Source organism: Cyanistes caeruleus, chromosome 6, assembly GCF_971803275.1.
Source record: "Cyanistes caeruleus chromosome 6, bCyaCae1.hap1.1, whole genome shotgun sequence".
NCBI lineage: Eukaryota > Metazoa > Chordata > Aves > Passeriformes > Paridae > Cyanistes > Cyanistes caeruleus.
The window spans coordinates 62962755-62977048 of record NC_141706.1 but is presented as its reverse complement, the minus strand read 5'-3'; the positions used below and the strand labels follow the sequence as shown (position 1 = coordinate 62977048).

General features: G+C 47.6%; 1 protein-coding gene across 3 annotated transcripts in view; it reads left to right on the top strand.

Moving 5' to 3' along the window:
* The window catches only part of PRKCH (protein kinase C eta), a 147213-nt gene that overhangs the window by 100010 nt on the left and 32909 nt on the right, over positions 1-14294 (top strand). For 2 of the 3 annotated variants that reach the window (XM_023927374.2, XM_086895150.1), the window contains 2 exons: positions 10476-10619; positions 12020-13039. The exons of the other annotated variant lie outside the window; for it this stretch is intronic. In XM_023927374.2, coding sequence (XP_023783142.2) covers positions 10476-10619; positions 12020-12166 — 291 coding nt within the window. In that variant the 3' untranslated portion in view covers positions 12167-13039. Of the gene's footprint in view, positions 1-10475; positions 10620-12019; positions 13040-14294 lie in introns of those variants that run through there. 3 annotated transcript variants of the gene reach the window in all.

The window sequence follows — 14294 nt, the reverse complement described above, 5'->3', positions numbered from 1 at the left end:
CAGCAAAGCCCCTGGAGATTCAGGCTGTGCAGGCATTTAACATAATGGGCTAAGAAGGAAAGATTGGAGCGATCACAGAATGGTTTGGGTTGGAAGGAGCTTTAAACACCATCTAATTCCAACCCTCTGCCATGGGTGGGGAAACCTGCCACCAGATCAGGTTGCTCCAAACCCCACCCAACCTGGCCTTGAACACTTCAGGGATAATTCACAGCTTTTCTGGACATCCTGTGCCAGTTCCTCACCACCCCATGGTCAAGAATTTCTTCCTTATAGCTAGTCTATATCTCTTGTCTCAGTTTAAAACTGTTCCCCTTGTCCCTATCTGCCTGTGTAAAAAGTCCCTCTCCCTCTTTTTTATAAGCTCTATAAGGTTTTTATAAGCTTTAAGTACTGGAAGTGTCCACATGCAGATAAAAAAGAAAATTCCCTGGGACACTTCATCCAGCTTACTAAAGGAGAGAAAGCAAAGCAAGCGCGGAGCTGTGCTGTGGGAGCAGTGAGCTGCCCACCCTAAGGGTGCCACCCTGAGTGCCAAAGCCCTGGTGAGGACCCCTTGTTTTCTGAAAAGCTTTGTGGATTGTGAATTCTCTGTGCTGAACCAGACTGGGCCCCACCACTGTGGGCAAACTGAAAATGCATGATGAGGAGAGGAGGCAAAGGGATGGAGCTCTTACACAGAAAGAGTTAGAGGCGGATTTTTTAATGTAATCAAAGCAAACAGCCTGCTGTGACAGAGGAGTGGAGGGGAAAGGGATGTTTCCAAACTGCTGCCGAGGATGTCTGAATTCAGGAGAGGTGTGGGTGATCCCAGCTGCCTCCTTGCTGCAGCTGCTCTCCCCTGACATCAGCAGGAGGGCGAGGTCTTCTGGACCTGGGAGAAGTTTATTCTGTTCGTACTCAGCAGTTGTTTGGGGTTGAGCACCCCTGGGTAAGGGGAGGTCAGGAGTAGCTGTCACCAGCTCAGATACCACAGGGGTGTCTGCCTCCTCCCTGAGCACATCACTCACTATAACATCTGTGCTTTCTGCTACCTTCATGCCTCACCTTTTCCCTAAGTCCTGTGCGGTCAGTTTGGCCCCTGTGTAAACTTGACCAAACCCCAGTGCTTGTGCTTCCCAGCCCTCTCTTGAGCACCTCCAAGGAGTGAAAAGAGGCAGCCAGATGCTGCTGGTGTCCTTGTGTCACTCTGCACAAGTTGGGTCTCCCCTTTGCATTTGTATCCTGCTGATCTGGGTCAGGTTCTTCCTTTCCAAGTGACAGAAAAAGGCAGATAATCTGTTTCACATTCAGCACTGGAATAGGCAGAATGAACTTGTTTCTGAATGAACCAGATGTATTTTTGAGGCAAAGTTCAAAAGGAAAAGGGACAGCACGATGGTGGACCCGCTGAAATCAAAGAGGGAGCTGGATGAGCTCATTGCTTTATCCTCAGAGCTGAGGAGCCTGCTAACAAAGGCAGATAGATATTAAAAGTGCCTTCAAATGCCAATAAATTATTCTCCTTGGCATCTCTTCAGAGCTGGCAGTCTCCATAAATTCTCTTGCACAATTTGATTAAGCTTTGGCTTTCAGAATGAAGCTGATATTTAAACCTCTCTGTGAAGCTCCGTGCTGGATCTGTGTACACATTTTTCCTTTATTTTGTTTGTCAGAAATGCTTTCATCTTGCATTTCCTGGTTGGCTCCACAGCCACTGCTGCAAAAGCAGGGCTTTAGAGCCTGTTGTTTCCCAGCTGGGGAGGAGTTCTGCAGTTTCAAATGATCTCTTGCCTAGACTTTTTCTGCCATAAACACACCATGGTGAAGTGACAAGGCTGTGCCCCACCACAGGTTCCTTCTTACCTAATTTGCCTGCACTTGTACATCCATATCTGTAACTGCTGTCTCTCTCCTAATTCTCAAACAGCAAACAGCTTTCCCCAGTGATTTTAATCTCTTCTGTTGATTGATCACACCCCTTTCTTCAGCACTTCTCTTCCCTGCAGTGATAGTCCCAATCTTCTGAATAATTCACTCTGAAAGAAAACTACAGATATCTGTATGGAGTTTGCCAAGGCCAAATTAATCTTGAAATAGTCATTAGCTCTTTTACCATTCCTTTTCCAACAGGCTGAAATTAGCTTCTCACTTAGGTCTTCAGTGTGCAAGCTCAAGATTTACTTCAGAAAAAGCTCCTAAACCAGCCTATTGTAACATCAAGTGTGACTCATCCTCCTCTTTCCTGCCAGGGATGGGGGAAATGAAGGTGTATTCATAGTGCCAACATTGTCTTCCCCATCTTTTTTTTTTCTCCTCGCTCCCTGGTGCTCACAAGGAGCGATTCCTGTGTCTGAGCCTGAGACTTGTGGCCCAGGTTCCTTCCTCAGCTCTGCTGTATCTAAACTGATATTAAAGACCCACAAAAGGGGTTTGGTGAAGTCCATTAAAATCCAGCCTTGTGGTGAATCCTAAGGATTCCCTTGAGAATCTGGGTCCAACCTGGCCTGGGAATGATTGCTGTATGATGGGGCCAGCTCTGGCTGTGCAGCCCCTGGCAGAAAGGGCCAGTCCATCTAACTGGGAGGTCTTCACACTGTGATAGAGGGAACAAAACTCTCACTGAGCTACCCAGGGCTTTAGGTCTTACTCATCCTTGCAGCTTTGAACTTTATGACATGCTGTGTCTTTTCAGGAACTTTAAAATTAAAAGAATTGAAATATAACCAGGACTACAAAAAAAGGCTCCTTTGAAGTATTTTTTTTTTTTTCTTAATTGGACTTTACAGGTTTGTTCAGGGCACTTTAGTCCCCTTTGTACTTGGCCCTATGTAAATAGACCACCCAGGGTTGTGTAACAGATTCCCAGTTCCTCTTGACAGGACTATCAGAAAAGGATTAATTGTTTTTCCCTGCAACCCAAGGGAGATTTTAAAATCCTGTTTAAAATGAGAGCGGGATCATGCTCCCAGTCTGTTAATAAGTGTGATGCTCATTTTTCCTTCATGTTTGTCCTACTCTGATTGATGTATTGATTTAGTAATGGACCTGCATTTCCCCATGCTGTACCTGTAGCCTGACTGTGGTAATTGAAAACCAAGAGCGGGATTTTGATATTGTCTGAGCAGCCCCTGCAGCTGGTGACCTCTGTGGGGGTGAGACTCCTCAGTTCCTAAAGCACAGCCTGGGTCAGTCATCCTGACTAAAACCTTTGTCAAATATTCCATATAGCCAGTGACTGAAGTTAGTGTCTACTTATTATTATTAATTACAGAAGTACCAAGAGCAGTAGTGTCAAAAGTCACTAGTTATCCTCAGGGGCCAGTGCACTTGATACTTGTGGCCTTTTTATTCTGCATTAGTGTTGATGAGTTGGTTGTTGATGGGTGGGGAGAGGCAAGGAAACAGGTAGATTTTAGCACAGTGAGGAAGTTTGTAGCTATTCAGACAGCATTTCATTGTGGCAGTCAGCAAAGTCTCATCACTTTACACCACTGGGAGATCTGGAGCCAGATGTGTCTGTCCCACATGGGAATTACTCTGTCCACCTGGGTTTATTTTGCTAGTCAGCCCACCTTGGTTTATTTTGCTATTCTCTTGCTCAGCACTGTTTTCAATCCAGTTAATCCTTCTTGCTCCCTCGAGCTCTGTCTGGGCAGCATCGAGCAGCCATTTCTGCAGCAGGGGAAAGGGAGATCAAATTTATCTGCTTAATACCCACTGCACTGACATTTTGTCCTCCTTGCCTGAGGCTGGCACACTGGACATGTGACTGCTGTCATGCTTATTGTTACAGTCTTCTGGCTTTTAGGGAGCTGGGCTGAAGACTTACTTTTACCTCCCTTCCCTTTTTTATCTGGAAAAGGAGATAACAGATATTTCACACTCTGTCTCTTCCTCCCCCCTCTCCTTAAAATGCTTTCAGGGCAGTCTTGTACTTCTGAACCCTGGCCCTGTGCTTGCTGGACCTTCTCTGCACTGAAGGATTTCACCTGCTCCCAGTTTTGTGTGGCCAGGACTGCAGTTGTGGGGGTACCCACGCCCTGTGGGGTCACATCATGGCTCAGCACCACAACAGATTGCACTGGTAGCAATCAGGGCTTCCAGCAACTGATCCCTCTGTGCACAGGAGAGGAGCAGAAACACCACGTGGCCTCTTAACTCTGCTGTCAGAGCAAATCCTCAGATGAATCAGAGGTAGCATTTGAGAGAGGCACGGTGACTCCAGGCCTGCTCTCAGCAGCACAGTGCTCAGGGAAGGTCAAGAGGATTCCAGGCACTGGCTGAGCTGCCCAAAGTGCAAGGACTTCCATGGGACAGCTCTCTGATCACACCTCTTAGTGCAACTGGGCTGTGCTTCACCCTCACCTCCTGTGACCCACTCGTGTGTGCAAGCCCTGGGTTGCTCTTGCATGGGGAAATGAGGCACATTTGTGAGCATCACCCGGCAGGACTGGGATGGAGGTTGATAGGTTGATGGGAGCTTTGCCCAGGAGAGCGAAAGACAATTCTGGCTCAAAATGAGCAGCTTTTTATATTAAAAAAATATATAAAAAATAATTTAAAAAATTTGCTGGCTTCCAGTCATTAAAAATAATACAGGCATTAACAGACAGAGCCATAGAACCATCTTTCTTCTCCTTTGTTTGAGGGCTAATGACACCCCAGACCGTGGGTTTGTTTGCCTTACATAATAGGCAGCCAAACTGTTTTCAGCAGCTGCAGCATTCAGTCAAGAGATTCATGGAGGGAAGCCTTAATTAGAGTAATTGCTCTATTTATATAATGATTCCCTTTTGTCTCAGATCAAATGAATCTTTGAGAAATCTTATTTCCTTTCCAGTTAATTTCTGCCCTGTTAGTTTAGCTCATGAATCTTAATGAAGAGAAGCACCTTGGGTATCTCCTGATCTCCTGCTCTCCCTCGTTACTGGAGGAGAGGCTGTGGGGCATTAATCTCCTGTGCTGCTGCTCTTTACTTTAGTACCAACATGGGAGAAACACCAACAGGCAAATTTTAAAACCATGAACCGGGAAATCTTCCATTATTTTAACAGTCTGACTTGCCTATTACACAGCCACAATTTGAGTAGGGGCCCTGTGAGGCATGGGGTGTGATGCAGAGGAGGTGACACTGAGGTACTGCCATTCTCTCTGAGACAGGCTGCCCTTGGGCTCCTGGCAAAATAAAATGATGAATTTTTCTTATTCTCTGTTCCCTGCCTGTATGATGGGGAATATCCTCCCTCTCTGCTGTGGGCTTGTGTTTGAAAGATGAGCTCCTGGGACACAGGCTTTCTCTCACGGGGTAAATACACCAGAGTCCTGGTGGGAACTGGTGTGTCTAAAAGGCTCTTTAGTACAAGAAAGAATGATTTCTTTCCTGTCCAGATGGCTGACAGTGTGAAGGGACTGGCTGAGCAGAAAGTTGTATTTCTCTTCCTGAAGTGCAGCCCTCCTGTGACAGGATGGAGCCTTGTTAATGTTTTCCTAGAATATGATGCAAACTCACGTAATCTGTGACATTACTCATGAAATTAATTGTCCTGATGCAAATAATGCATACATCAGTTGTGTAAAGCAAATCAGGGATTCCAGTATTGAGAAAGGAGACTTGTAATTCAAGGAAATTAAAGCAAGGAAATGGCTGGTTTGTGCAAACATCCCATGGCTGTTAGACTGATTTGCAGACTCAGCCTCTGGAGACAGAGGTTGTAATGCTGCATATGAGCAGCACTGGAAGAGTCCACTACAGCCTTGCCCAGTGTCCTAGGAGTCCTGGAGCCCTTTCCAGCATGGGCTGAGCTGTGGGTGAAGGGGAGGACCAGCACAGATCCCCCTCACCTGCTGCAGGCTCAGCTCCCAGGGCTGCCCCAGGTTTTCCCCAGTGGCTGGCACTGCTGTGGCAGCATTTTCTCCTTGTAACTTCACGGGCCCTCTGTGGACTAAACCCCAGCTTTTAATTTCTTGTCATGGCTTGCTGCATTTTCTCTCAGCAAAGGTTTTCAAATGATCTCGTGAAGTCATGGTTTTGGCTCATGCCAGCTGCTGATTTTTGCTGTGATGCTGCTAGGAGGGTTAGCTGAGGTCAGGGAGAGCCTTGCTCCAGTTTGCTGCTCAGCAAACTGGTGTAGCCCAAAGGATCCCAGTCTGAGGATGCTCCCAAGGGGCTCCTTACCCTGGGAATGGGATAATTTCCCATGGCTGGATGTGGTCACAGAGCAAGGGCTTGACAGCCTGGTTCAGGTTGGAGCTTGATAGTGTTACTATTGGTTTTGCTGGGAGGCATCTTGGATTTGGGTTTCTTTTTGTTCAGGAACATCTCTGGTTCGCCTTGTTGTTACTGTTAATTTATTTTTTTCTTTGTGTTTCTTCATTTCTTCATCTGTGTGCCAGAGGCTGAGGCTTGTGCTGCATTCATGGTTATTGTGGAAAAACAGAGATAATTAAGCGTTAGGAGATGAGATCTTTCCACAAAAAACTTTCTGCTGAGCATCTCTCACTACCTGCATTGGAGGGTTGTGCTTGGAAGGACATTGAGGGCTATCAAACCTGTGAAGCGCGTGTCCAACTCTGGCCTTCCCAGGAATGCCAGCAGCAGCCAACACTTTGTAAGACATTTTCCAGCTGTTTTCTGAGTGCAGCCAAGGGGATGATGGGGCAGAGGAGCTGCACTTCTGAAAACCTTTCCCCTGTGTGTGCAGAGGACAGTGCCTGTGCAGTCTTGGCACTTCACCCCTCCTGCTACACAAGAGCCTCTCACGTGGTCAGGACAGGGACATGGGCTGCAGGTGCTCCTTCCAGAGATGGAGATTAAGCTTGTAATGAAGTTTTTCAGAAATCTTGAGCTCTTTGCTTTGCTGAAGTGCCATCAGACAGCAGAGGCAGCATGAGATGGTTGGCCAGATGCTGCCCTGCTGCAGCAGAGAAATGTCAGTGCTGCCTCAGGCAGGGAGGGAGCAGGATTCATGGGTTTTGGAGCCTTTGAGAAGTCATTGGAGTCCTTTGGTATTTTCTGCCTATTGGACAACACAAACTGAAAATTCATCCATTTCTGTGTCAGTGCAATAATTCCTGGTGAATTCAAATAGTGTTTGAGAGGCTTTGTTATTCATTTTAGTGGAAGCTGGCTTCAAAAATTTCTTTCTGTCAATTTATATACATCTTGCAGCAAAGCAGGCAACTGTTCCAGTGCAGAGCATCAGTGCTGTCTCTGCTGGAGTCATCATTTGCACTCCTGCTTTTCAGCCCCCATAAACACTGGAGCCTCTTCCCAGAGAAGCACAGCCCCTTCACCAGGCTGAACCTGCCGCCTCCAAAACTCACCAGGAGATTTTATGTAAGGGAGGAGCAGCCACGGCCAGCCTGTGGTTTTCCATCACAGCCCCTGGGTGCAGAGGTGTGTGTGCACCCACAGGAGCTGCCATGGTGCTGCACTGCCCAGAGCACAGGGCTGTGCTTCACATGCCACATTGCTCAGATCCCCATCCAACCTGACCTTGAGTTCTTCCAGAGATGAGGCATTCTCTGGGCAACCTGTGCCACATCTTTGCTGAAGAAGAGCAGTGTGAGTTTGACTGCCATGAACAGGGAGCCTCTTCACCCTGTGTTCTACTTCTGGTAGAGTGCATGGTCTTTAATTCACTTTTAAGGTCCTGCTAGCCTGCGTTGGGTGCTTCCAGTAGCTGGGAAACAGGCTTAGAGAGTCCTCTCCAGAGTGGTTTGTGATGCTGTGGGGTCACTGCAGCCCCTTGTGCTTCACAGCCTTGTTTTTACAGAGCCAGACGGGCAGCGGCACTGAGCAAAGGTCAGCTCGTTCCTGTTGGAGGCAAGGAATAATTCAGAGGGGTTTTGTGGAAGCCTGGTTTCAGGAGCCATCCGACAGTGGATGAATTTGAATCCTTCACTCTTCTCCTCCTTCCTTTAGGCATCCACTGTGGGATGGATGGTTCCTAGAGTTATCCAGCTGAGGTTTCCCAATCTCTGGGCCCAGTGGACAAACCAGAACTGGCCACTCAATTTTGAACAGTTTTGGTTTGAATGTTGTTCTACTTTTTTAGACCTCAAAACAGCCCACCTTAAGGGATGGCCTTTGCCTAATCCCTAACAAAAAGGGTGTTTTAAGCAGCCAGGAATGAATTTATGTTGGCTTTTCACTTGTTGCATTGGATGCCTTTGCTTGGTGCAGTTTTGGCATCACATGGAATACATCAAGCAAATAGGAATGCAAACACACTTTTATATCTGAACTGCTCTGGAAATGGACAGTTGGGTTCAGGTTTTGGTCTTATATGGCTGGGTATGAATGGGAACCCAAGCAAAATGTGTTGCCAGTCCTTTTCAGAGTTTATTTGCTTTCATGATTATTTTTTCCCTTTCCATATTTAACAGAAGGTTCCTGGTGTAATGGAGGTGGTGGTAGGGCAGGAGCCAGGAGACATGTGATGTATTCCCAGATCTTTTCTCCATTTTTTTCTTACCTTTTTGGAATGTTTTGGTCTATACCACTCCCAGCGCCAGCAAGCTCTGGTCCTGGTTGAGCTTTCTAGGTGTTCCAGCAATGCAAATAAGAGCTAGTGAACTGCAGATATCCATCTGTGGGGACAAAAAATGAATTTCTAGAGAAAGACAGGGCTGCCAGGAGGTTTCTGTTCTGTTTTGCAAAATGAAGAAACCTAGTTCAAGACTTGCAAAGGCTCGTCTGAACCAGGTCTCTCAGAGATTCTGGCTTGACCCTTTTCTTGTTTGGAAACCAAGCTATTTCTGGGGACATCACTATCCCACAGAAATGTTGGGGAAGTCTCTTGGGAAAGAAATTGTTGAAGTTCTGCCGGTAGAAAGGGAGAACAGGCTGGAAGGGTTGGGGAGACACAGAAGTTCTCCTTGTCCTTGGGCCTGCCCCTGGAAATGCTGCATCCCCAGAGGCTGAAGAGTCCAGAGGAGGATGGGAAGAGCCCAGCAGCAGCAGCTTTGTTCCTGTCCTGGTGACTCCTTGTACAGATCTGGGTGCACTCAGCAGCTCTTTCTCCTGATGTTTTGGGTGGATTGCTGGAAAATGGTTCCACTGTGCGGAATCCTGTGGCAGCACATGACCTCAAAGGGCTCAGGGGGTCAGGGTGGAGCTGGGGGGTTTGTGCTGATGCCAGCAGAGTCTGGGGTCCTGCAAGGAGTCTGCTAAAGACTCCCCATTTTCTTTGTCCCTGTAGCCCCCTCAGAATGGGGTGCTGGGGAGAATTCTGTAAATCAGGCAGTCATCTTTCTCCTCCCCACCTTCTCACTGGATGGGGAATGACTAGGCCTTTTATCCACTTATCCTAGGGGAGTTTGTAGCTTGTGAAAGGCTCCTGCAGTCAGAATGAAGTTGGTCTCTGGCCGCACCTCCCCTTCTTTTCATTTCCCCAGTGCTGAGATGCAGCAGACTTGGCCATTCCCAAAACAGTGACCGATTGTCTGGTTTGGCTGGTTCAGCTGTTTGCTAAACATAATGCTCTTTCATCTTCCAGGAAATTGTCTGGACACCTCCACCGGAGTGCAGCTTGCTTTATGCTGCTGTTTCAATAGGCAAATAAAAGCAGCTATTTTCCCAGTTTAAACATAACCCGATTTCTCCAGTGAATTAGAAATACTCAAGAGAAGGGGAAAGATTGTTTATTACTGAATTTTCAAGAACTGTAATCCTAAATTAACAAGGCAACCAGCTCTTTTCCTTCCTGAGGAAAGGATTCTCCTCCTCCCCTTTAAGAATATCCACAGCACTAACACTTCATCATTTTCATCAGGACCTAAAGGCACCCACCAGGGCCCTCTCACACCATCTGTGTGATGTATGCCTTTCCTCATTGCTCCCTGGCAAGTCAGGGCACTTTGGCTGAGGTTTGAGATTTCTTTTTGCCAGCAGCAGAATAAAAATGTTACAAAATGAAATCTTTTATTGGCGTTTCAGCAGCGAGAGAGTCACCTGTCTGCCCTCATCAGCTCAGGGTCAGAGGGCTCTAAAAGCCAGAGCCTTGCCCGTTTTCCTCTGTTTCCTGAGATGACAGGAAGGGAAGCGTAGGCATCTGGCAGTGCTTCAACAGGGAGAGGTTTAGGAAAAAGGCACAGCTCAGGACTGACTCCGGGCCAAAGCCTGGCTGGCTGCTGGGCGGCGTTTGAGAGCAAGCTGGTACTCCTGAGAAATTAACACAGAAACAAATAATGACCAAACGCACTGGGCAATATCTGTAATATTGCCAATGATGCAATTCAACTTTCTTAATGTGGTAATCAAGGATTTCATCAAAAGCAGAAGGACCAGGGAGAAATAAACCCCGACTTCTTCCTCTGAGGAGCGAGTCAAGTTCCTTGCAGGCGTTTCCATTACAAGGAACTCGAGAAGTCCGGCCAGCAACTGGGTTCAACAGGAAAGCTGAGGACAAGCTTTTGTGTGCCTGCTAATGGGTCCCTCTCCCGTGGCCGTGGCGGATGGGAGGGAACAAACAGCCCTTTCTGTTTTGCAGTTCATGACAAAGAACCCCACGATGCGGCTGGGCAGCCCCGGGCTGGGCGGCGAGAGCGCGATCCTGCGGCACCCCTACTTCAAGGAGCTGGACTGGGACCTGCTGAACCAGCGGCAGATGGAGCCTCCCTTCAGGCCCAGGATTGTACGTGGGGAGGGGGGCTGGGGAAAAGGGATCCCTCGGGATTCTTTCCTCTTTTTGGCTCTATACGCAGATTTGTTCCCGTGAGACGGGAAAGAGGTGAAGGAAGGGAAGTGAGGCCTCTGGCCCTGGCTTGGCTGCTGGCTGGCCACCTGGTTAGCCACCTCTTTTCCCCTCCATGCTGGATTTTCAAAGGCAGGTCAGTGAAAAGATGCAGATTTGTAAAAGCATTTGCAGCAGGTTAGGCACTCAAGTACCCTTTGGCTTGCCTCAAAGATAAAAGAGGGTAAGTAATCCTCATCCTGCTCACTCCACCCACCCCTCCACAGCAGGGCTGTCTCTCCCTTGTCTCTGTGTCTGTTCAGTACCCAGCACAGTGCTCCCTGCTCAGGCCACCATCAGTGGGTGCTTCAAGCAGCAGAGAGGCTGCAGAGGACACAGTGCTGTCCCCAGTGGTGCCACACAGCCCTAAGGATGCTCTGACAGAGGAGCGCTGCTCTTCACAGCCAGCCTTTCCAGGGCTGTCGTGTGGCTTTCCTGTCTTCCAAGTTATTGCCTGGGGTGGCTTGTCTCATGCTGTGGTTACTCTGCAAGCTCTCAGTGGCAATGGTCTACCCAGTCCTCCCTGAACACTGGGTGCAGGATCAGGTACCTGCGGAGGTGTGACGGCTCAAAAGTAGAATCTTGAGTTGCCCCTTAGGCTGAATCAAAGGCTAAGGGAGCCTGTTTAGTCTGCCATGAGTTGGGCAGGATCTGGGAATGTTTGACTTCAATGTCAATAAATTTTATTGACCTCAATGTCAATAAAATATCTTGCTCTGGGTGCAGGAAAAACACACGCCTCATGAAAATGTGTCACAAACCCAGTTTGTGTGTGTGCATTCTAAACAGCCCCACTCTGTGGCACACAGCAAGGAATCCAGCACCTGGAGGCCAGCCATTTGTCTTCCCACGGCCCAGTAATTCAGTATTGTGCAAGTTTAATCGCTGGCACTAAGAGGAGTGTCCTCTCCCCCCTCCCCAAAACCCAGCTGGGACACTGCAGATAAGGAGTCAGCCAGTTGGGAACACAGCTGATAACTGCACGGGGTCTGTGCTGCCACTTGAGGGGAGGGACTGATTCATGTGCCCTGCCCTGCCATGTCTGGCCAGGGAAGCCCCCAGAGCTGCTGTCAGTTAAATTGGAGAGGGGGTTCCCTGTCAGAGACCTTCAGAGGCTGGAAAAGGCTTTGCTGTGTGACAAGTTCTGTGGGGGCAGCTGCTCCCGGTCCAAGCCCAGAAAAGGCTCTCAATCAGCTCAGCCTGCAGGAAGGGATGGTTCAATGCACTCAGATGCAGAACAAGGGTCAAGCAGATGATACACACTTTTGATGTGTCTTTCCTTTGTGTTTTCCATTTGACAGAAATCCAAAGATGACGTGAGCAACTTCGATCCAGATTTTATAAAAGAGGAGCCCATCCTGACCCCCATTGAAGAGGGGATCCTTCCAATGATAAACCAAGATGAATTTAGAAACTTTTCATTCACCAGCCCAGAACTGCAGCAATAGTTGTGGCTCTGGAGAAAGGTTGCTGAGAGGACTGGGAGGAAATTAAATGAAAACCAAGTTTACCAGTAATTTCATTCTCAAGGAATAGCAGTGCACTGACTTGCACGATACAGCAGCACCACTGTCAATGTTACCTTAATGTGAAATTGAAACCTTCCTGTGTTTGTAGGACTTCTGCAGCTCTTGGATCAAATATTGACAGGGGTGGAACAAACATGATACTGTAAATAGCTGATGCAGACAGAGCATTGGATGCTGAGCTGGTTGGCTCAGCCTGAATGTCACCGCTTGCAGTGGATTCGAGGAGTTAGCATGAGCATGAAACAAGTGTCTTGCAGCCCTGAGCCAAACAGACTTGTTACAATGCTGATTGTTTGCAAGACTCTTTTGAGGAGTCCCAGCACTGCCCAGTGTTTTGGAGACGTGATCCAACATCCCGTGGTCTGACTGAACCAGATGTTCCTACTGACTTTACCTGTTTCCTGCAGTATTTATTTCTTTCCAAAGCACAAATGGCTCTCTGACACTGGGTTCCCATGTGAAATATTTCATTGTGCTGACTAGCAGAAGAAAAAAAACAAAAACAAATGCCCTGTGCCCCACACAGATTCTTCCAAATCAAAGGGAAGTCATGTGCTTGTAGTGTTTTACTCTTTGTGCGTGTTGAAAAGTTTTAGTGTTTGCATTCTGTGAAATGCCTTTTTACATCATGCATCTTCAATGCTCCTTTCTTTGCCTCCCAGCTATTTTCAACTATAATGTAACTTGTTGTACTGTTTATTTAGGCCCTTTCTATTTAATTATGTTACACAGAGCCCCTTTTGTGGGTTTAGTGCCTCATTAAAATTTTGATCCAAAGTGGTAGCACTTAAATGATTTGTAGCATTATTGCAATAGGAATTGCAGAGCTGGCCAGCTGCTTGAAAGCTGAGTTGTCAACCAACAGGTAACACAAAAGGACAGCTTTTCTCCCATGAGAGTGCTAAACCTTATCTAAAGATACAGAGTGACTTGGTTTGGTTTGGATTTAAGAGCTCATTACTCACAGGGCACTTCTTATCGGTTGCATCCTCAAGCTTCTGCCCCAGGCAGACTGAGATGATTTTTTTCAGTGCAGATTTCAGAGCCCAGATGCTCTGAGAGATGTTTCTGTGCTTTTTCCTGTTCTCCTGGAAGCTGGATGATTTTTCTGTAGCTCCTTGGCATACCTTTGCACTCTTTGCTGGGCTTGAAGCTGTATGACAGGTTTGTAGCCTCTTCCTTGGGGAGATATGAGTTCATGGAGAAGGAAAAGCATTTCTAACCACCTGCAAAACAGATGATGTTTGTATAGGGCTCCTCACATGCTTTAACTTGAGAGAAGGTGAGGTGGAGCAGAGAGGGACAGTTCTGCACAGACCTTGCCCCAGTGCAGCTGTGGAGGTTGTGGAGGAGAGCAGGAGCCTTGGGTATGGAAATTACAGAGGTACAACCCCCATTACAGCACAGACCCCTGGTCTGTATGTGCTCACCTGCTGTGAGACCAAGTTACAAAGATGAAATCAAAGCTGAGATGTACATGCAATAATTATTCCTTCCCACTCCAGTCCCCTCTACTTGACTGAGTCACTTCTACCTCTAAAGCATCTCTGAACTGTCTGGCAGGTGGGGCAGAGGCTCAGTTACCCTTGGACTTGTCTTTGTGCCTGTGTGTTCCACCAGTTCTCCCTCCTTCTTTCCTGTGTCTCCTGTTCCAGTCAGCTTCATCCTCTGATCTCCCTGCCTTTCCATGAGCACCTTTTGGCCACATTGCAGCCCATCCCTCTGCTGGTGTGTAGATACTCAGCTCCTCAAAAGCAGGGCAAGGGAGGAAGAAGGACAGTAAGTATTGTGTGAAGAAAAAGTAGCAGATTTCCAGAAAAATGATCCAAGAACCAGCCTTGCAGGCTGGCTTGAGTTGCTTTCCCAGGTAGGAAGAAGCAGGACAGGAATGGATGCATTTGCATGAGGGGGCCACTGTGGCACCTTGTTCACATGTGAGTGACACGTGGTGTTCACCCATCTGGTGCAGACATGACCTAAGGGAATTCCTCACTCCAATTCCTACTCGGTTTCATGGGGTTACAACTGCAGCAGTGCTTCCTTGGCA